Here is a 25,303-nt window from a genome sequence, read left to right as displayed (position 1 = left end):
CAAAAAAAGTTCATACTCGGCTCAACATCCCTACCCGCCGGGCCGAGGTCAAAAAGTAGTGTTTTTATCAGTTCTGCTGAGCTGATGCATTAACACGATTTAGATCAACACCCAGAGCTTAGATACATTGTTACCATATACTGTATTTATTGAAATAAATGTTCTGATCTTATAAAATGATCCTTGTTCGTTAAAACAATTAATATCATCTTTTTCTCGCATTAAATATATAAAACAAGGCGTTTTAGTCCTTTGCTCTTAGGTGTGCTTTTGAGTAAGGCCTTAGTCCCTTGACATTATGGTAGGCATATCGCTAGAGTTATTTGATCCAATGTAACAAAACTTTATGGGAATGTTATTCAACATGATCTTTATTTTGCTAGTAATATCATCTATCCTCTAGAAACATGTTAACATGATAAAGTGAAAGTTTATGTAGTCTTGCATTGTGTACAAGTCACCATAAAGTGACATTTGACAATGTAGAGCTTTTTTATATCATAAATTAGTATAAAAAAAGAGTCGTTGCTGTACACATTATCTGTGTTTTTAGCCACTAACTAAAATGCAGAATAAGTAAGCAACATACTGGAGCAGGAAGTGTCAGTTAAATTTCAACTGACTCCATTATAAACTATAAACATATTTATAAAGTAAAATCTGGAAGTTGACATAGGGATTGTCTTTTTAAGCAGGAAAACAGAGTATTTATTTGAATTTGAAAAAAGCAGTATGCACCTACCTGTATTCACCCTTATAGCTTTCTATACACTTTATAAATTGGCATTTGGAAAAAAAGGAATATACTAATGGTTAAAGAATTTTAATATTTGGAAATTGTTTCAATAAATTTACACCTACTAATAAAATAATAATTGATTAAAAGTCAATGGGTATGAATTGTAAGACCGTATATATTTTAACAGGTAAGTCCTCTTGTATAACGAAAAGATATATGGCGCATATGTTTTTCAATTTTTAGAATTTATATCTTTATATACTGTAAAATTCTGTTTTACCTCCATTTGTTTTATATGTTGAAGTAAATGGATCTTGTTTTTGGCAAGAAATGGACAGATTGCTGTTGAATAGTTGCATCTCATTTGTATTCACTCAGTTGGGACAATGTAACTACAAAGGATGTCACCATCATCCACACCTTATACTGCTGCACGCAAATGGCGGATAGACTGTATGGTGGTTTCCACTGCCACTGCTGTGGTTAACCTTACTTAATACAAATATCACAAATAACAGTAGATATATTCATATTCAAACGTATTGATTTTATGATAAAATTAATGTTTTGGACATACTTCTCCAGTTTTATATTACTTAACCAGACGGACTGTGAGTACACTGATTCAGGTGACGGCATTTAGACATACTCTTTATGGGAGTCATGTTATTAAAAAGGCTATGATTTGAAATTGAAAGCTGGCTTAAAATCATTTGGAGCACTTGAGGATGCAGAAGTAAATAATGTATCAAAATAAGTTCATTTTAATATATCTAACCCAAATTTAGATACATGCATAAGAGATGAATCCTTATCTCCACCAATACTGGTAACTCCAGGCTAACATTATGACAGCATCAGTAAGAAAAGCATATTATCTACACTGCCATAGAAATTAAACTAAAGCAGATTCTCTTGTTAACAAATTTTAAATGAACTGCATCATTTACTGCTTTGTTTATATCTGTACACATGTTTTGTTCTTGACATTTCAATTATCAAATAATATTAATTTTGACCCAGTTTAAAGATATTGGCATAACCTTGACCTATATATGATCCAGTGAATGTATAAGAAATTAAGCTTTCATTGAGTTTCTCAACTATTTACTAGTATTTGATGATTTATTTTCGATGGGTGTTTATTAGATCACTCAGATAAAGGAATTTACCATTTATAATTCATTGCTTACAAGATACTTTTGTTCAGTATGTAACCTACTGTAAGATCATTCGATGGACATACAAATTGTGGTAATGGCTACTATTTCATGGTGGCATTAGTTCATGGAAAGTCTTCAAGTTATTAACGTTTAGCCTGCTGGCGGCAAGTGAGTTTGCCTTTGCGACCAGTGCAGACCAAGATCAGCCTGCACATTCGTGCAGGTTGATCATGGTCTGCACTATTCGCGCTGTTCGCTGTTAAGTTAGTGAATTTTCATTGAAAATCCCTTCGACTAATAAATGGTATTACCCAAATGGAATGAAGGACAAGTCCATTCTTGAAATTTAGCAGGCTAAAGATTAATGCTATCACTGTAAATTCTGTGTAGAAATGGATTTAACCCTAACATGCTGGATACGATTGGTTCTGCCTTTGCGACCAGTGTAGATCATGATCTGCACTGTTTGCTATTCAGTCAATATCGTTTTAGTAAGCACCCCTTTTAACAGTTAATGGCACTGTCCAAATTTGAAGATGTATAAGTTAATCATAGAAATTTAGCATGGTTAATGTAGGTTACACCTTATTTGTTTTTTGTTAGCAAGTCAGCTGCTACTGTCTAACTGAGTCTGATGATACTCTGATATAAAATTTTACACTGCCGCAATTGCTTCTTACTAGTTTAAATTCTGCTTGATTTTAAATTAGTGAAGCATACCTAATCTATGTAAGAATAAGTAGAGTAATTGTACTCATGTGTCGGTGTGCATCTTGATTTGTAAGCTGGTATCCCAGTAAATGCTTTTTTTTGCATTTTGTGTGACCTGTTTTCTATCCCTCATCATGGGAGGAGACAGTTTTATAATTCAAAATTGTTACCCTATTTTGCACCAGTTTATGTCTATTTATTCTGTCATTATTTTAGATAGATAGATAGATAGAAAGATTTCTGTGTACAATGTACATATTTGTGGCAATAAGAATAACAACATACAGATAACAAGGAACAAGTATGCATGTTAAATAAAGCCATGTCATATGCATTGTAACACAAAGGCTGACACAAAAAAGAGATGGAAATCATCTTATTTCCAGTGTGGTCCTTGTGTAGTATAATGTGGTAAGACTTATCACAGAAAAAAAGCCCGAATGAATTAGGTTATCAAAATTCATAGATAGAAATTATAAACAACTAACATTATCACATTAGATGTATTAAAAAATAAGTACTATTATAGTATTATCTAATATATTATTTTGTAAAAATGAGATTGCAAAATTATCTGGTAAAATAAGGTGACAAGTACGCTGCCTGGGTAGTCCAAGCGCGCAGTACTGCACCTTTTTTGTAATACTTAAGTTAAATCAATAATGTAAGATATGAAACTTACTATTGTAAAATCATGCCATAAAACATCTGACAAAAATGTGTAGCAATAAATAAATAAATCGGAATAAAATCGTTCTTGAACCTTAAAGATGATTAAAACAATTTTAAACAAATTCAAATAATACTAATCAGGTGTTCTTTGACCTTTGACTTAAACGTCGAAATTTCTGTTGCATCTCTAAGCTGTTTCACATGGTACAACCATTATATGCGAAAGAGTTTTTACCGAAACCGTTCACTTTTGGAATAGCAAAACGTTTACCATCTGAATAAGAATAATCTGTATTGTCCAAAGCAGAATTAACTTTTAAACTAAATCTTGTAGGGTACTTATGTACTGCACTAACAGGAATAAAATGCTCTCTCATGTATGCAGGAGCAATGTTAGAGTGCATCTTAAAGACATGACATAGAGTTATTTGATTGACCCTACTTGTCACTGGTACAAACAAAATGTAACCAGTTAAGACGTGCAAAATGTTCTTAATCAGTATGTGACCTGGGGTTTAAATTAGAAATAAATCTGATTAATTTGTTTTAAGTATTGAGTTAAACTATAGAACTGCAGAAGACGCATAATTCAAATGACATTGTATGTTATTTTGTGACAGTGGTTTTGAATAGTTGAGCGTTCCTGTCGGCAACTTGTTTTCTTTAATGCTAAAGCTTTGTTATAATTTCGTTTAAAAAATCTGCTTATTTTTATGTTATTTCTATAGATAAGATAGTGCAATATATTTGGAGACTTAAAAAATTTAGTGTCAAATAATAATAAATTGATCATGTAATGAATGTTGTTAATATAAACTTTACTGTCCTTTCTTTTGGTATAGGAGTTGTTTTATTTTTGCAGTAGAATTATTTCAAACTACAGTAGAGGGGTTTGTTTTATATTTCGGAAGAAAATATCTATGAGGATTGTATTTTTTGTCTCTCCAATTTTTCTAGCCAACTGTTGGTAATGGGGATTCACAGAAACCGCAAGACGAGGAAATAAGGCGACTCAAAGAACAGATAAATGCTTTGAAAGAAGATAATTCAAATATCAAGGTTTGTTTTACCCCAGTTCTAGCAAGCTTCACTGAAATCGTATTGTTTTCTTAAGTTGTTTTTAGTTCAGATTATTATACTGACCTAGATGTTTTTGTTGCTACAGTCAGGCCTAAGATAAAATAACATTTGTTTTCCCTCCATCTGCCTTCCCACAAAAATTGCCAATATTGCAAATATGAAAGAAAATCGAATATTATTCTTAGAAGAATGGTTCTGATGCCAGAAGATACACGTCCTCGGTTTACTTACTTTCAATTACGGTGGACTGATGATAAAGATTACAAACTTGTCCTGTCTGTTTGTAACTTAAAATATTGCTAAATATGCAGGATGCACAGTTTAATTTTATATCACAAATTACTTTATGCGTGAAAATACATGAACATAATTTAGTAAATTGTAAAAGGAAATATTTTCCTGACAAAGCTTTATAGCCTTCAGTATTATGCATGTGGTTGGGGTGGACAGCGACATTTAGCCTCTTCAAACCTACTAAAATAATCAACTTTGATAACTCTTGGTTGTATTGTATACAAATTACGGCCCATTTTTAGCTCGGCTATATACGAAGTATTGAGAGCTGTCGCACTCGACCCAGCGTCGGCGTCCTTCCGCGTCCACACTTTTGGTGTAAGTTTTGATGCACTTTCACTTTTTCTCTGTAATTGCTGGATGGATTGGTTTCAAACTTAAAATAGTTATTTCTCATCATCACCCACATCATATGACACAAGGGCCATAACTGTTGCACAAATATTTCATGAATTATACTTTGAATTTTAGGTTAAAGTTTTTATGCACATTCACTCTATCTCAGTTATTACTAAACGGATTTTATTCAAACTTAATACAGTTGTTTCACCTTATCAACCACATCATATGACTAAAGGTTCATAAATCTGATACCAATATTTCATCAGTTATGCCTCCCTTTTACTCCGAATTACAGGTAAAAATGTTAAAGCACTTTCACTCTACCTCAGTTATTACTAAATGCGTTTGATTCAAACTTAGTGGTTATTCAACATCATCACTCACATCATATGACACAAGGAACATAACTCTTGTAACAATATTACATCAATTATCCCCCTTTTTACTTAGAATTTCAGGTTTAAGTTTTGATGCCCTTTCTTTTTTTTTTTTTCTCTTTGGAACCATAAGATATGGCCCGTTTATTTTGTAAAACACACACATACATATATACATACAAAAAAACCAAAGCATAAAGTTTGTACTACATGATCTCACTTATTAACTGAAAAAAAAATCCAACTAAAATATATAGTTCTATTTTCAATTTTCAGTTCTAACTCGTTTTTATATATAATGTACAGTACTTGGATTAACGAGACATTTCATTCTGAATAAGAAAATTTGATGTCTTGTAGAGTGTTATAACATTTCCAGACATAACAGAATGTAGAAAATTAAAGTCTTTAAAACTAATAATCAATTAATATTCATCTTCGAAGGTACAGTTAATCTTACAATTTTCAAATGTGTGTACGATATTAATATTTTGTTTTAAATGAAATATAGTGATTAGAATATACAGGAACTTCAAGTACAAAATAATCAGACGTTAGACTAAAACATTATTATAGATTCTATTAGAATTTAAAATACAAGTGGAGGTACTGAAAAAAAAACATTAATGCGACTGTTACAGAAAGTCTTTACTTTAAAGACATTCACGACGCAAAGTTATGTTCCTTCTTACAGACAGTAAGGACATCAGATTAAGTTATCTATTGTCGAAATCGAAATCGAAACAAGATGTGCACAATTACTGTGTGTCAGTACTTAAAATATACTTTATTTCTAATCAGTATGTGCTTCTTTCAAATACTGGAAAAATTTATTCAGAATAGGATGATTGTACTTCTTATTCTGATAATAATTTTCCAATACTAAAAATTCATTATACAGTAACTTTCATCATATTAATAATTCTTGCCCTGCTATCACTTATCATATAAGATTTATAAATACTAAAGCCAATATGACTTAGAATAATATTAACATCTTGATAAGCTGTGAGGTCTGTTTTATATCCCACGACAAAGTATTCTAGATCATCAAAACGTTTACATATTTTAAGTTTTTGGAAAATGGAATGAATTACATCCCAAAGTGGGGTGACATATGGACATCTAAAAAGAAAATGTTCAATTGTTTCAACGTTCTGACAGTGATTACAACAAGGGGAGTCAGATATTTTCCAAGTAAAAAGATTTTCTTTTGTTGCAATTATTCTATGTAAAAGTTTTAATTTAAATTGTTTCACCCTATTGTCTATGATAATCCTATTCAACATATAATATACGGAATTCCAGTGTATAGACCTTTTAAATGCCTGTTCCCAATATCTATGAATATATGGTTTTTCACTCTTTTTTGATAAAAACATGCTTTTACTTGTTTATTAGTTAAATTGTGTAAATCAATATGTGTCTTTAAACAAGTTTTAACTTTAGTTTGCTTCGACGCTGACTGTTTCAAAGTATTTTTCCAAATTGAAGGAATAGCTTTAACAATCCTAGAATATTCTGAAATCCAGTTAGATTTGTTTTTTAGTTGATTTAAGATAACTTCTTCTTTAATTTCACCATCTTTAATTATTTGATCAATAAAGAGTATATTGGATTCTATCCAATTATTATATATTAAACATTTTCCTTTATATTTTATAAACTGATTGCCCCATATTACCTGCGTTCTTATATCATAAAATGATTTTGGATTACAACTTTTATTTACATTGCATAATTCTATGTAATCCATAACTACCTCTCGATAAAACCGTGGTATAGTTCTTTTTGCAGGGAGGGATTTAAAGGAATCAATATTCATCTTAAAAATTAAAAGATCTCTGCCATACTGGTTTAAAAACAAAGTCGGGATAATTTTCCAATTTGCACCATCTTCTATACATAGAGATCTAACCCATTTCATTTTTAACGTTTTTATATATGAGATTAAGTCAGGTACTTCTATTCCACCATCACTTTTATTTCCAATCAAAATTGATCTTTTAATTTTTTCTTTTTTATTACTCCACAAAAATTTAAATATCATAGAATTAATTTTATCTATAACAAACTTGGGTGTTGGTATTGATTGAATTAAGTAGGCAAGTTTTGGTAGGATTAAAGACTTTATAACCGTCAGTTTTCCAAAGAAAGTTAGATATCGATTACTCCATCTATTAAACAAACTTTGACAAGTTTCAAGTTTATTGTTCCAGTTTAACTGTTCACATTCAATAGTATTTGTTCCAAAGTACGTTCCAAGAGCTTTAACATTTTTTATTGAACTTAATGCTGTGCAATGGCAATTGGTGAGCGTTTTTTGATTTCCCAATTAAAAGGCATTCTGTTTTAAATTTATTTAATTTTAGTCCTGAATGACATCCAAATTCTTCAATTATTTTTAACGCTCCTAATATTTCATCTGTATTTTTCAAGAACAGAGTAGTGTCGTCAGCTAACTGTGTTATTTTGATATTTTTTTACGTTTTCTGGTCTACTTTTATAGATATTCCATTAATATTGTCAGATTGTCTTATTTTGGTAGATAAAATTTCAGCAACAGTGATAAATAAAAGAGCAGAAAGCGGACATCCCTGTCTAATGCCACGATGTACTGGGAAAAAACGTGATTTCCAACCATTATTTATGACCGAAGAACATATATTATTGTAAAGCACTTTTACCCAATTTATAAAGTCTTGTTTAAATCCAAATTTTACCAAAGTATCTATCATGAAGTTCCATTCGATTGTATCAAAAGCTTTTTTAAAATCAAGAAATAATATTACCCCATCTATATCGAACAGTTCTGCGTAATCGATGATGTCTTGTATTTGTCTTATGTTGTAACCAATGAATCTATTTTTAATAAAACCTTGTTGGTCTAGACTTATAATTTTTGGTAGTATCTTTTGTAACCTCTGCGCTAATACTCTGGCAATAATTTTATAATCTATATTAAGAAGAGAAATCGGTTCTCCAATTTTCTAAGTTTTCAGGGTCAACCCTTTTTATACAATAAAGAGAATATACATTGTTTCTGACTTCTTGAAAGCTCTTTTTCCTTGAAAGAAGTTTCATAAGATTTTAGTATCAGAGGTGACAATTTAGTCCAAAACTTTTGATAAAATTCCACTGTTAGGCCATCAAGTCCTGGGCTTTTATTTGTTTCATACTGTTAATAGCCTGGGTGCATCCTCCAGGGATATTGCGCCTTCACAAATATCAGCTTCAGCAAGGGTTAGTTTATTTTCTAGATTTAATTGATTGAGATATACGTCATGGTCACTAGCACGTATAGACGACTTATATAAGTTTTCGTAAAAATTAACTTCTTCGGACAGAATGTCTTTAATACTTGAAACACGTTTATTATTTGTTATCAATGAAGTAATAGTTTTTCTATTTTGTCTAGATTTTTCAAGGTTTAGGAAATATTTTGTATTTTTTTCTCCTTCATTTAAAATTTGTACTCTAGATCTAATTTGGGCTCCAAATAATTTATAATCATAGACTTTTTTTATTTCGCTTTCAACCTCAGCAATTCGCTTATTATCTCCTTGTTCTGTATACAATAAATTTAATTCCTTTTCTAAATGATACAGTCTATTGTGCCTTTCTCTTGATTTCTTTTTTGAATATTTAATGGAGCATTCCTTTATTTCATACTTACAAATATCCCATTTAACTTTGTTATCTAGTGTTAAGTTATTACATCTGTCAATAATGTCATGAACAAGTTTACAATATTCTTCATCTTCAAGATAAGTATTGTTAAGTTTCCAATAGCCTGGGCCTCGTTTTAATGGAGTTTTTAATTTGATGGATATTGCTAAATGGTCAGTACTTTGAATTATTGCAGGTCTAATGTCTGTAGAGTAAACCAAAGGGATTATATTTTTATCAATTAGCCAAAAATCAATACGACTCTTTTCAGTACTGTTTTTTCTCCGCCAAGTGTATTGCTTTTTATCTTTATTAAACTCCCTCCAAATATCAGAAAGGTTATTACTCTTAATTAGTTTGTTAGGTTACTACTAGAAACTATGCTCTGATTATTTGTATTCGCAGACTTTGTAATTCTATCTTGAAGCTCAAGAACTTCATTAAAGTCTCCGCCAATTACCTTTATACCAAAAGAATGATCTTTTAAAACTGTTAAGATAGTCTCAAAAATATGGTTTCTTGTCTTTTTATCGTTTGGTGCGTAAATGTTTAATAAAGAATAAAGATTATTATTTGCTTCTATATCAATAAGAACATATCTTCCATTTTCATCACTTGAAGTATCAATACATTAAAATTTATCTGTTTACTTATTAAGACAGTGCACCCTTTACTATTAGTTTCTCCAAAAGAATGAAGCATTTCCCAGTCACTCAATTCTTTATTTAAATTTGGCATTAAGTCTTTCGTAAAAGTGCGTTTCTTGCAATAATACAATATTAGCTCTTTGTTGCATTAACCATTGGTGAAGTCTAGCACGTTTTAACCTGTCTCTTAGGCCTTGCACATTAAGTGAAATTATATGCAAGATTTCATTAGAAGAAGTCATAAAAAGGTTATTTACATTGTTAATTTAAACTGAAAGATGTATATTCTAACTACATGACATCCTTAATAGAACATAACACAAAGGTTACATGACACTTCCGTATATAAATAACTGTTAAAAACATGTACATAATTGCATATTCATACTTTGAAGCGAATAACAAGTAATGGCATTGCAAAGTTAATCATTTTGGACCTTGTTTTCATTAAAATTGTGTAAATTAAAATATAAAAGGTCTGAACAATGCGCTGTGAATAAATGAAAGAAATGTACATTTATCTATATCAAGCGCGTGATATTTTTAGGCTACTATATACACAACCGTGCCTATTAATTTCACGGTCAATACACATGTGCTTTAAATGACATTTAAATATACAATACAATAAACTGTGCTTTAAGTGACTATATATTAAGATTTTATCATACATGGTCTGGTCTATACAGTAAATAAAGCTATCGAGTTCACGGTCAATACACTACTGAATTTACAGTCAGTACACATGTGCTTTAAGTGACTATATGTTAAGATTTTATCCATACATGATCTGATCAATAGACAGTACATAAAATTTATCCAGTTCACGGCCAATACACATATGTGCTTTAAATGACCTTTATATATACAGATGTAGAGTAAGGTTTTATATATACATTCTAAGTTTTTTAACAGAATATTTAACAACGTGATTTTATTTATGTGCAATATGTAGAGTAAGGTTTTTTTTATATATGCAATACATATGCAATATATCTATCATATTACAAAACTAAGTGCAATATAACTTTTTTAAATAGTTTTAATACATGTCCTTTTACCTATTATTACACTTGTCGTATCTATCAAATAGATCACGACGAAATTCTAACTGTATAACCAAATCGTTTGAGCAGTATTCGCAGTCGATAATACATATCATGAAAATCAAGTAACAAATTATGCTTTTAACAGTTACAGCCGACTGATAGAATCATCTGATCGCGATTTTTTTGCATCATCGTTCATTTTCTCCGCCGGTGTAGGAGGTGACCTTTCTGTGACAATGTCTTTTTTTCCTTTATTTGGAGTCTCATTGTTATTGCTCGTGCTTTTCATGAAGCATTCAATATTTTGCTGGCCACCGATTGCGGTTTTCCTTCCTTTCGCCTGCCTTTGCCCGATTTTTTCTTCTTTTTCACTGTGTCATCCTCGTGACTCTCGTGATCGCTAGCTAACGGATCGTCTGTCGGATTAGGATCACATAGTTGTGTCTCATCTATGTATCGCACGCGCTCATTTTCGGAGGGCGGGGGCTCTGAAGGAGATTTGTCAACGATGCATTGGCCTCTTTTATGACCAAATTCATTACAGTCAAGACACTTCCAATTGTTTGTACATTCCGATGCTTTATGCCCATCTTCAAGGCACTTTTTGCAAGTGATAGTTTTGCCAGTATTATTTGTTTCTTGTCCTTGATGGAATACACGACCCGTAAAGTGACCGAAATGCATAAATTTGGAAGAGGGTCCTTGAGGGTACTTGCTTTTACAACACATAATCTATCACCTGTGTCACAATTTGTCAACTTTCCTTTAAAAACGTAATTTCTCTCGACTTGTCGAGATAACTTCGAGATCTTTGAGCACTAATGAACGAGTTATTATACCGTCATCTACAGACAATGGAATATCTTTAATTCGCACCCGTACGGTGTTTTCTCCGTCAAGTCTGTTCGGTTTGTGTTCAATAGCTTTACCTCCTTACCCCTTAAGCGTACCCCTTCAGTTAATAAGGCAATTTTATCGTGAATGTTGTCTATATATATTCTCCACATACCTCTTACTCTCTGGATCCCGTAATATGAGAACAATCAATATTTTCAGACAAAGCTTCATAAAGTTCCGCGTGTTTGATCCAATCTTGTTTAGCAGGAGGCGTATGTCCAAAGATACTACTCTCTTGCATAAAAACAACAGGCGGTCCGCCATATTGATTTTCCTTACCACTATCACCAACGTGAAAAGGATAGTCACTGGTCGTATTTTCAGTCATTTCGACAGTTTCAAACCTCCGAGTATCAAGCAAAAATACTCCAGAATTCAAAGCAATGAAAATCACGATGAATGTTTTGATTATATCCAAAGATATATGATATATTGTGAGACCATAAACAATCACTACCTTAGTCAGTGGTCGCTTATATCATTTTTTGATGCCCTTTCACTCTATCTCAGTTATTACTAAATGGATTTGATTCAATCTTTCACCTTATCACCCACATCATATGACACAAGGTCCATAAATCTGGTACTAATATTTCATGAAGTATGCCCCTCCCCTTTTACTTAGACGTTCAGGTTAACTTTGATGTATTTTCACTATATCTCAGTTATTTCTAAATGGATTTGATTCAAACTTGAAGTTGTTATTCCACATTATCACCCACATATCATATGACACAGAGTGCAAAAATCACTCTCGCACAAATATCCTTTCCGCTTAGAATTATACTTATTAATTTCTCCTTTTACTTAATACCAGGCCTCCGGAAGGTTTGAAATCTAATCCATCCGAAACGAATTACGTCAATAACGGTTACCCCACCCACCATATATACATATAGTCTTTCAACTTTGTTACGCGATAATTCAAAGAAATAATGGTGTCATGCATTATGGAAGATATACCGTTCTCAGTAAGAAATTAAACAACAATAAAAGTCAATTTGTGTTGTATCTGATTGTTAATTTGTTTTCTCAAAAATACCGAAAAGGACAATTTTAGCACCATTTTACGTCAGAAACGAATCTAATAAAAATATCGTTGTGGGATATCACAGCATCGAGTGGTCTTATGCGTTTGCGTTGTGCTGAAGCTAGCAACTACAGTTTGCAAATATTTAGACGTTGAGCATTTGTGATCGCCCTTCGTCCGTCTTCCGTCCGTCCCTCCGTCGTCCGTCCGTCCAATAGCAAAATTTGCTTTTTGGTTTGGAAACACTTTAGGGACCACATTTTACAATGAACTTTAGTCAACTTGCACACAACTTGTACTGGCATAATATCTTGGTTTCTTTCTTAAACTGGCCAGATCCCATTTTGGGTACCAGTGTTATGGCCCCTTGAAAGGCCAAGATTTTCTATTTTTGGCTTGTGAACGCGACAGAGACCACATTTTGCAATCAACTTTAATCAGATTTGCACACAACTTATATTGGCATAATATCTCGCTTCGTTTCTTTCGGAACCTGGCCAGATCCCATTATGGGTTCTAGAGTTATGGCCCCTTTAAGGGCCAAAATTTGCTTTTTTGGCTTGTGAACACGATAGAGACCAGATATTGCAATCAACTTTAAACAAACTCTCACACGACTTGTTGGCATAATCGAAAACTTGCCAGATCCCCTCATGTGTTCTAGAATAATGGCACCATAAAAGGCCAAAATTTGTGATATTTGGCCTGTGAACACGATAGAGACCACATTTGGCTATAAACTTTTATCAAACTTACACACAACTTGTACTATCAATAAATACTAGTAATGACAATGTCATGACGTCATTGTCTATGTCACTTTCCAGAGATTTTAGGAGTGACGGTAGTGTTCTGCGAATATTTGTTACACAGCTTGCAAAACTAAGCCATCTCACTTGATGAACTGGCAACACTTTAACATTTGGCTCATCCAAAATATCAAGCCAAGCACGCAAGTGCTCAAGCCTTTTACCAGATCGACTGAAATAAGTATTCAGTGTATGTAACATATTTCAAAGTCACCGACTACTCGAGAGTGCTAATCTGTGCGCTATACAGTGCATTTCTAACGTATATGGATTATCAGATTTCAATTTAAATGGTGTTTTATCTGTTTTGCTGAGCTGTAGCAATAACAATATTTAGAATAACACCCAGAGCTTAGGCACATTGCTACCATATACTGTATTTATTGAAATAAATGCTCTGATCGTATGAAATAATCCTTGTTCGTTAAAACAATGTCATCCTTTACTTGCATTAAATATATAAAAATGGAATTGTAGTCTTATGCTCTTAAAGAAGTTCATTCAATTTATCTAATCATGGTAATTGGTCTTGCCGACCATATGAAATTTACCATATATAATTCCAGTATGTAAAAAGCAAAATATAAAGAATTTCAGTTGCAAATGGTGTTAGAAAAGTTGCTGCCCTCCTTAACTCGGTTAAAGCTATAGGGACAAAATATAAAGAATTTCAGTTGCAAATGGTGTTAGAAAAGTTGCTACCCTCCTTAACTCGGTTAAAGCTATAGGGACAAAATATAAAGAATTTCAGTTGCAAATGGTGTTAGAAAAGTTGCTACCCTCCTTAACTCGGTTAAAGCTATAGGGACAGAAAAAGTTTGTGTCATGTGTTTTTCAAAAAATATGATTAAGCATGTAAAGTTGCACACCTTGGGAGTGCTTTGGGGTTTCACTGAGTAAGAATAACATTATGGCAGGCATATCGCTGACATTATTTTATCCAGAGTAACAAAACTTTATGGGAATGTTATTCAGCATATGAAGTTGACCTAGATACCTGACAAGTATTCTGTTTTTTTCCCTGGTAATATCATCCATCCTCTAGAAATAACCTTGCCAGTTCTGATGTTAAATTGAAAGTTTATGTAGCCTTGTATAGTGTATAAGTCACTACGAAGTGACATTAAGTGGAGTCGTATAGGTAGAGCTTTTTTTATATCATAAATTAGTTTAAAAATGTCCTTGCTTTACACATCATCTGTTTTTTTAGCCACTGCCTAAAATGCAGAATAATTAAACGACATAATAATCTGGAGCAGGAAGTGTCAGTTAAACTTCAACTGACTCCATTATAAAGTATAAACATATTTGTAAAGTCAAATCTGGAAGCTGACATAGCGATATACTTTGTTAGCAGGACAACAGAGCATTTATTTGAAATTGAAGAAAGGCAGTATTACCTCCCTGCATTCACCCTTATAGCTTTCTATACACTTTATAAATTGGCATTTGGAAATGAAAGGAATATACTAATGGTGAACGAAATTTAATATCTGGGAATTGTTTCAATAAATTTACATTTACTAATAAAATAATAATTAATTAATCAGTTAATGTGTATGAATTCTAAGATCGCATATATTGGAACAGGTTAGTCCTCTTGTAAAGAGAAAAACATATATGGCACTGGTGTTTTTCAACTTTAAGAAATTATACTTTTATATACTGTGAAATTATAGGCAGAACATTTCATGATTTGGGCCGACATCTGTTTCATAGGGAGATGAATATGTGGATTTTAAATTTTTGATTTACTTTTTTGGTTTGACTCAACCATAAAATCAATGAAAATTAGTCCCCATGAATATTAATGATTTTTTACAGTACTTGCATTGCTGTATCAGTTTATAGTGGTTAAATCAATTTTTTTTCAAAACAATATCTTAAGCTGAATGAGTATCGTGCAGTTACCTGAATCAGCGGGACACCAGAATTGGTGTAGTTTGTTTGAGCATGCGTTTTGTTCGAACAGGGAGCCGTATGACAAAATAAGTTTTTGCTCTGGTTGTGTAAACTTTACAAAATGTGTCTTAAATAACAAGTGATGATGATTTAAAAAACCCATGTGTAAATTTTCATGAATTTCTTATTACTTTGTTCAACAGTTACAAATCTCCTCCATTTTCTTACCAATTGGAATAATGATTTATAGGATGTAGTTTCAGTATCCGCCGGAATTATAAATATATAGTAAAACAGTATGCATTACCCAGAATTAGCATACAGGGTATTCCCAAAATTTCATCTTATATAAGTACTGTTTTACCTCCATTTGTTTTATTATATGTGGATGTAAATGAATCTTGTTTTTTGACAAGAAATGGAAAGATTGCAGTTGAATAGTTGCATCTCATGTGTATTCACTCAACTGGGACAATGTAACTACAAATGATGTCACCCTCATCCACACCTTATAATGCTGCTTGCAAATGGCGGATAGACGACTGCATGGTGGTTTCCACTGCCAGTGCTGTGGTTAACCTTACTTGATACAAATATTACAAATACCAGTAGATATATTCATTTTCATTATAAGAACGTATTGCTTTTATGATAAATTTAATGTTTTTGACAAGCTTCTCTTTTTTCAAATTACTTAACCATACGGACTGTGAGTACATTGATTCAGGAGACGGCATTTAGACATACTGTTTACAGGGGTCATGTTATCAAAAAGTCTTGAAATTGAAAGCTAGTTTTAAATAATTTGGATCTCTTGAGGATGCATAAGTAAATAATGTATCAAAATAAGTTCATTTTAATATATTTAACCAAAGTTTAAATAAATGCATAAGAGATGAATCCTTATTATTTTTTTGGGATTTAACGTCGCACCGACACATGGTAGGTTATATGGCGACTTTCCAGCTTTAATGGTGGAGGAAGACCCCAGGTGCCCCTCCGTGCATTATTTCATCATGAGCGGGCACCTGGGTATAACCACCGACCTTCCGTAAGCCAGCTGGATGGCTTCCTCACATAAAGAATTCAACGCCCCGAGTGAGGCTCGAACCCACATCGATGAGGGGCAAGTGATTTGAAGTCAGCGACCTTAACCACTCGGCCACGGAGACCTTATCCCACCATAACTGGTAACTGTAACTCCAGGCTAACATTATGACAACATCAGTAAGAAAAGCATATTATCTACACTGTCATGGAAACTAAACTGCAGCAGATGTTCTTTTTAACAAATATTAAATGATTTGCATCATTCAGTGCTTAGTTTATCTGTACACGTATGTTTTGTACTTGACCTTTCAGTTACAAAACAATGTTTATTTTGACCCAGTTTAACGACATTGGCATAACCTTGACCTACATATAACTTTTCTATTCATACTGACTTATTTTCCAGTGAATGTATAACAAATTAAGTTATCATTGAGTTTCTCAGCTATCTATTTCCTGATTTATTTTTCATGGGTGTTTATTAGATCACTCAGATAAAGAAATTTACCATTTGTAATTTATTGCTTACAAGATACTTTTGTTCAGTATGTAACTAACTGTAGGATCATTCCATGGGCATAGTAAAATGGTGATGGTGGCAAAAACTGCTATTTCACGGTGGCATTAGTTCATGGACAGTTTTTCAAGATATTAACGTTTAACCTGCTGGCGGCAAGTGAGTTTGCCTATGCGACAAGCGCAGACCAAGATCATGGCCTGCACTGTTCGCTGTTAAGTCAGTGAATTTTCATTGAAAATCCCTTCGACTAATAAATGGTATTGCCCAAATGGAATGATGGACAAGCCCTTTCTTGAAATTTAGCAGGCTAAAGATTAATGATATCACCGTAAATTCTGTGTAAAATGGATTTAACCCTTACCATGCTGGACACGATTGGTTCTGCCTTTGCGACCAGTGTAGATCATGATCTGCACTGTTTGCTATTCAGTCAATATCATTTTGGTAAGCACCCATTTTAACAGTTAATGGTACTGTCCAAATTAGAAGATGGATAAATTATATTTTAAAAATTTAGCATGGTGAGGTACAGTGTTGTTAATATAAACTTTACTGCCCTTTCTTTGGTAAAGGAACGGTTTATTTTTTTCAGTAGAATTATTTCAAACTGCCTCAGAAGGTTTTGTTTTATATTTCGGAAGAAAATATCTATAAGGATTGTATTTTTGTATCCTTGATGTTTCTAACTAACCGTTGGTAATGTGGCTTCACAGAAACGTCAAGACGAGGAAATAAGACGACTGAAAGAACAGATAGATGATTTGAAAGAAGAGAACTCAAATATCAAGGTTTGTTTTACCCTCATGTAGCAAGCTTCACTGAAATCATATTGTTTTCTCAAGTTGTCACAGTTGTTTTTAGTTCATATTATTTCAAGAATACTGAGAACTGTTCTACTGACCTACATGTTTATGCTGCTACACACCTTGGACAAGATCGTATCTCAGTAACAATTGCATTTTATTGAAAATTTACACAAAGCTTCCAAGTCAGGCCTAAGATAAAGTATCATTTGTTTTCCCTCCACCTGCCTACCCAGAAAAATTGCAAATATGAAAGAAAATTGAATATTATTTTTGGGAGAATGGTTCTGATGCCAGAAGATACACGACTTCAGTTTTCTTACTTTTAGTTACAGTATACTGATGATATAGATAAAAAAAAATATCCTGTCTGTTTGTAACTTAAGATATTGCTAAATATGCAGGAGGCACAGGAGGCACACACAGTATAATTTTATATCACAATTTACTTTATGTATGGAAATACATGAACATGATTTAGTAAATTGTAAAAAATATTTTCCTTACATACCTATATAGCCTTCAGTATTATGCGTGTGGTTGGGTGGACAACGACATTTGGCCTCTTCAAACCTACTAAAATAATCAACTTATAAATTATCCTGTCTGTTTATAACTTAAAATATTGCTAAATATGCAGGAGGCTCAGTATAATGTTATATCACAAATTACTTTATGCGTGAAAATACATGAACATTAGTAAATTGTAACACAAATATTTCCCTTACATAACCTACTATATAATTATGTAAGGGAAATATTTGTGTTACAATTTACTAATGTTCATGCGTGTATGTTGGGTGTGTGTGTGTGTGTGTGTTTTGGGGTGGGGGGGGGGGGGGGGGGGGGGGTTGGACAACGACATATCAGACCTCATCAGACCTACTTGTTATTCCATATCATCACCCACATCATATGAAACAAGGTGCAAAACTTACTCTTGCGCCAATATTTTATGAATTATCCCCCTTTTTGCTTAGAATTATACTTATATTTATTTAATGCTTTTTATCTCTCTTATCCAGGGCTCCGGAAATTTTGAAAACCCAATCGGTCCGAAACCAATTACGTCGCGTCAATAACGGTTACCCCTCCCACCGTATATACATGTAGTCTTTCATTTTTAAAGCGATAATTCAAAGAAATAATGGTGTCATGCATTATAAATTTTTTACCGTTCTCAGTAAGTAATCATACAACGGTAAATGTCAATCTGTGTTGTATCTGTTTGTTACTTTGTTGGAATTTTCTAATTTTCTCGAAAATACCGAAAAGGACAATTTTGCCGAGGCATTTTAGCACCGTTTTACATCAGAAACGAATCTTATAAAAATATCGTTGTGGGATATCACTCACAGTCTCGAGCGGTCTTATGCGGTTGTGTTGTGCTGCAGCTAGCCACTACATTTTGCCAATTTTAATAAAATAGTGCCGCCCCTGTGCCACGTCATCATTTTCTTGCTTTTTTCAGTCTGCTCAGATGAAGTTCCACTACTAAGTTTTCTTTTCTTTCCATTTACATTTTCAACATCTGAGCTATTTTCAGTACAGAAAATGCATTGTCTGCCCTTTCAATTGAGCTATAATGAACAGAGCCGCCACTTCGGTTTTCATTTACATCAGTGTTGCCAGACAGGATGCCATTACAAGTCTGATTTTCAGACCGATTTACTGATATTGAAATCGGGTCACAACTCCTGTTGTCTTTTGCATGCAGGTTGCCAGCCTGAATGTCACAAACGGTCATTTTTGCAGACCGATTTATTGAAACCGGCTCGCTACTGGGTTTGCTACTCCGGTTTTCTTTATCATTCGGGTTGCCAGCCCAATATTTTTGTACAGTAGGGTTGCCAGTCCGATTTTCTGTACTAGTTTGAGCCGTGTTGCCAAGTCGACTGTTACTTGTTTGAACGTCGCAAGAATATTGCCTCGAGCCATTTCAACATTTGAAAAGGTCACCTGAATGTAGAAAATCATCCATATTATACCCTATCTGGCACGAAGTATTAATTTTGCCGGTGTAATGAAGTATTTCGACCCCCATAGAATAACGACCCCCCGGTCATTATTCTATAGAAAATGTGACTCCTTTCCTGTAAAATATTGACTCCCCTTATAAAAAACTGACTCCCTTTGAAAACTCTATAAAATAACGACCCCCCGGTCATTATTCTATAGAAAAACTGACCCCTCCAAGTAAAATACTGACTCCCTAAAGATGACTCCCTTCGAATCTCATAGAATAACGACCCCGGTTATTACTAGTATTCTATAGGAAAAGTGACTCCTTCCATGTAAAATACTCACTGCCGAAATTACTACATTCGAACTCTCATACAATATCGATTCCCGGACATTATTCTATTTAAAAAAGTTACTCTTTCCGTGTAAAACACCGGCTCCTAAAAAGACTTTCTACGATAATATCTATTAAAAAGTGTTCCGATCCCCACCAAACCTAACGGACAATTTTACTAGATCTACAACTCTAATACCCTCCATTGCCAATAGTTAACATTTTGATTGTACTACTACTACTGGTGCTGCTACTTCTATTGCTATTACTACATGTACTTCTTCTTCTTCTACTACTACTACTACTTCTACTACTATTGCTACTACTACACCTGATACTACTATACCTGCTTCCACTAATACGTCTTGTACATCTACCTCCTCTTCTCCTGCTGCTGTTGTTGCTGTCACTTATTCCTCTGCTGCTGCTGCTGCTGCTGCTGCTACTACTGCAACTGCCACTACTACTGCCACTACCACTACTACTTCTACTTCTACTACTACTACTACTTTCTATTGTTGCCGCTACCGTACTTTACTGCCACTGCTAAGTATTGCAACTTCTATTATTACTAAGTTCTATGCTAGCAGTTCCTTGTGCAGTTTTCTTCTGAAGAATAACTTCATACCGAAGTTTGCAGGGATTATTGACAGTGGTGTGTTTTGTGAACGTATTGTGAATTGTTATTTTCCTGAAAAAATGTATACACCAAGATACAGCGTCTAGAAATAGAATCCCTTTTCCCGTTGCGGAATGCTCTGATTTCTGTGTCAAGTGATGGTATCTGGGGCTAATGGTCAAACGGACGGACGGACAAGGGCAAATCTATATGCCCCCCTCCCCCGAGTGGGGGCATAAAATGCAGCAATTAGGCCTTAAATACACTAAATTTGACCAAATGACCGGGGGTCGTTTTTTTATGGGAGTCAATATTCTTCGTGAGGTTCAGTTTACTTCACGTGGGGGAGTCATAGTACTATGATCTGGAGGTCATAATACTATGACCGGGGGGTCACTTTTTCTATAGAATAATGACCGGGGGGTCATTATTCTATGGGGGTCGAAATACTTCATTACACCGGCACCAATTGGGATGTTAACAAAACCATTATAATTAATGGCAAACTTTAATTTTGTTAATCATGTATGCAATTTATAAATCTATTTTGTATTTTCTTTACAAATCATGTAATTATAGAAATTATTTATGTCGGCTGCCTGTGTGATTTCTTATTAAACGTGTTTAATACAATATTTTCTTGATTTTTACGCGTGTTCAAACAATGTCTTTGAATTATAACAACCCATTTATTAAGGTCTAATTAATATCTCTTATTCTCGTCAAACAAAACTGCTATCGCGTAAAACTGTCGGTCCAGGTCAAAAGTAACGAAAGCATAAATTACTGAAAAGTTGGCAAACAGTCGTTTTTAAGAAATCGGTCCAAGTCAAAAGCAATCTGTTACAATCAAAGGAGATTGAATACTAAAGTCGGCTAGCTGCATACGTTAAAGGACGAACCGCGCGAACGGTGTATCGACACGTGCTAATTACGGACCGATTACACAGGTGACAATCGGATGTTTGACACGTTTATTGATGATCAGAGGGCGTGAGCAACAATTTCATGCTTGGCAGGTGGTCGTGTATTGAGATTTCAGACCGAATTTTATACTTTTTCTCCATTTTTATCGGACCATTCTTTTCCCGGTTTTTCATTTTATAAATCTGTCTAAAAAGTGAAAACTCAGTCCATAAACGACAAACCGGCAATTCACTATACAGACAACTTGTTGTTTTTTTGTTCAATTTCAAAATTAATGTAAGCACTAACTTTGATTTGTCACAAAATTAAAGAGTACACAATGTCAGACATGAAAAGTACATGTTGTCAGACATTGTGTGAAAAAGTGCAAAATGTCAGAAATTTTGTGAAAATGTACTTGATGTCAGACATCGTGTGAAATTGTACATGTTGGCAGACATTGTGTGAAAAAGTGCAAAATGTCAGAAATTTTGTGAAAATGTACATGATGTCAGACATCGTGTGAAATTGTACATGTTGGCAGACATTGTGTGAAAAAGTGCAAAATGTCAGAAATTTGTGAAAATGTACAGGATGTCAGGCATCGTGTGAAAGTGTACATGATGTTAAATTGTACAGATTCAGATTCATGTCTACTTATATTGATATTGGATGCTAAATTGATTTCAGAAGACATGATAAAATAGACTTGTAAAAATCTAGATAAAGGGAAGTAACTGTTTCTTGCCTGTTTAGTTTTAAAGTTGTTCATGGAACTCCATGCCTTGGTGGTTAAGGTTGCAGACTTACAATCACAAGCACTGGTCGAGTTGTTATTTAAGAAAGTCTTGCAGAGTATGTGGTTGATGCCAGGTGCCTGACCATTGGTGAAATAATATCCTAAGGGTTATTGGGGTCTTCCTTCACCAGTCAAGTTGTAACTTGTGCTATATATACTTTCACTACTTAGGAAATGACATGTATATCAAATCTTCGTCTAAGAACCAATCCTAGCCATTTCAGAACTTTGACAGGGTAATGTTCAAATGTTCATATGATATACCACTGTTATATCCTTTAAGTAAAGTAGCTTTGAATAAAAGTAATGTCTTCATTATAAAGTTAAAAGAGTTTTCAACCATTGTCAACAAAGTAAGGAAATGTTAATAACAGCAGGCTTAGAGTTATTCAGTTAATTTAAGAATACTTTTTTCTGTTACAGACCCTGACGAGTGCCTTCAGACAGCTCGACACAGATCAAGATGGCTTGGTGACCATTACATTCGAGCATTTCTTGTCGCTAGTGTTCAGTTTAAAGTTAAAGAGTTGAAGCGGAGTTTTAAACATGTTCAAACATTTACATATCATTATTTATATTTCATCATAGTTTGTCTTATTCAAAATTAATATCAGCATTCTCATGTACACGGATCAAAATGGCTAGGCCACTGTTCTAATATTTGCATAATTTAACTAACATTTAACATCTTTAGGTTAAAGCCTTGCCAAGTTTGTAAGTTGAGGAAACAGGAAAGAATAGGGGAGTCGTGATCTGTTATTTTAAGTGTTGGCTGCTCAACCAGAAGGTCATGTTTTAAGCAATCGTAGGGTAATGTATTAATTGGCCTCTTGTGACACCAACATTTGTTATTCAGGAGGTAGTCTTGAGCATGATTCAAATAAGCATCACGCTTTCATCAGTATCCAGCTAATTTAATTAAAATAAACATTGAGGAAGCCCCTACCTTGCTTGTTCAACGTTGGTAGTTACATATAGGTGCCTGAAATAATTGCATGAGGTACTACACCATTCCATTAAATACTCCGACCCACAGTATATAATATTTATCTGTGCTAATGATATTAAAATGTTAACAGAGGATTTAGTCTTTAGGCATGTTGTGACAAACAAACAGATATGACTCTTGTTTAATTCTAGATATAGAAAAACTTCATTACATTTGACTACCTTTAACACAGTTAACACAGTTAACACATATTTTTGTTGTTTATGTATTAGGTTTTCAGGGCACTGTTCATACGATAATAATTACAATATCTAATAATTTAAGCAACCCTGCTTGGTTACCTCAATAGGGAGAAAGCAGATCTAAGGATCGTGGGGTCGTGAGTTCGATCTTTGGGTAAGACCTGTTCTCCTTGACAATTTGATAAATGATAATGTGCCTGAAACTGTTTGTCCTCCACGTCAGATTCATGTGGGGAAGTTGGCAGTCACTTGCTGCGAACAGGTTAATACAGACACAGAGTTTAGAAAGACTGATTATGATCATAGATAATCTACCACTATGTTACAAAACTAAAGATACAGGCAACAAAAATGTTTCTAAACCTGCAGAAAAGAGTGTCTTCTGCAAAATGCAAAAAAAGGGTGCATGGTGTTACAAAAAGTAAGTATTTATTTCTTGTATATTTATTTCAATAACACTTTTGCTCCACATGCCGATATCTTTCTATGAGTTTTTATGTTTTAATTTATTGTTGAATAAACATATTTATAGGGTTTGTTCTTTATAAGAACAGTATATTGCTTACATTTTATTATATCCAGTGCTGTAGTTTTTTCTTAATTTAATCCGGTGCTTTTAATTCTTAATTTGAATGTTTGTTTGTAACCAGTACTGTAATAAGTGTGTTAAAAGTTGTAATCAGAAAGACAAATTAGGAGATTTACATACTATGAGGCGTGTCTTATAGGATCTGGCTGTACTCTTAGGCATGCCTTATAGAAACTTGGTATGCTATGACGAGTGTCTTACAGGAACTGGCTATAATCTGAGGCGTTCCTAATAGAAACTGGACATACTCTGATGAGTGTCCTACAGAAAAATGGCTACTGTGAAATCAAAATTATTCATGGGGGATTAATTTTGGTGGATTTCGTGGTTTAGCTCAACCACAAAATTAAGTACCAACGAACAAATTGTGTCCATGATAATGTAAATTGTAAGCAATGTCGCCAAAAAGACATCATAGCCGTCCAGTCTGATCCGTAATTGTGTGCATGCGGCATTACTGACCTGCAGCTGTCGTGTAGTTTATGGGAGGCTCCGTCAATGATAAACATAGGTATGCGTCGGAACAAAACCGACTTTCATTCAGACATTTACCCGTGGTTTGAAAGCGCGTCAAAGTAAAAGTAGATACTAAAAACAGAAGTTTGACGTAGTACCACGTGCCAACTGCACTATGCTGCGGCTGTTCTTTGATTTTTTTTGGCCCCACTCTGAAATGTTTATACAATAGCCTTTATTTTTACTGACACGTAGTAAACTACTATTACTATTAAATATTATAAATTAATCGCTAGATTTGCGTCCGGTGCATTATTACCCAATTCACATTACATGTTCCTCGGCAGGAAATAACACATGCAAAAAATCAACAGCTTGTAATTTTAGATGCAGACGCGCATTCATTTTGCAGAAAACATTCTAATGAAAGTCTAGCTTTGACACTTTTTAATTGGCGCCGAATTTTCTTACTGAATAATTCACAGTTTCATTAAGTTTCGCAAATCAGGGGTCGTATAATTATAGATAACGCGATCGTTAATTAGCACATGATCACTTGCTAATCTCCCGCGGCGTAGATTGCAAATCCGGTAACAGCGCTGTTTGACACGTGTAGATTTCACATGTAAGAACAAAAATATATACTAAATCTATTCCTGTGAAAATTATGATTTTGTTTTTTTCAAAAATTGA

General features: G+C 33.7%; 1 protein-coding gene across 1 annotated transcript in view; it reads left to right on the top strand.

Moving 5' to 3' along the window:
• The window catches only part of LOC123550277 (vesicle-associated membrane protein/synaptobrevin-binding protein-like), a 43,172-nt gene extending 19,071 nt beyond the window's left edge, over positions 1-24,101 (top strand). The window contains exons 5-7 of the mRNA XM_045338702.2: positions 4,243-4,344; positions 17,665-17,739; positions 22,798-24,101. Of these exons, the coding sequence (XP_045194637.2) occupies positions 4,243-4,344; positions 17,665-17,739; positions 22,798-22,905 (285 nt within the window). The 3' untranslated portion in view covers positions 22,906-24,101. The remainder of the gene's footprint in view (positions 1-4,242; positions 4,345-17,664; positions 17,740-22,797) is intronic.
• Positions 24,102-25,303: the final 1,202 nt, after the last annotated feature.

The sequence above is a fragment of the Mercenaria mercenaria genome, chromosome 6 (genome assembly GCF_021730395.1).
Source record: "Mercenaria mercenaria strain notata chromosome 6, MADL_Memer_1, whole genome shotgun sequence".
In the NCBI taxonomy this organism is placed as follows: domain Eukaryota; kingdom Metazoa; phylum Mollusca; class Bivalvia; order Venerida; family Veneridae; genus Mercenaria; species Mercenaria mercenaria.
This window is presented reverse-complemented; position numbering and strand designations above follow the sequence as displayed.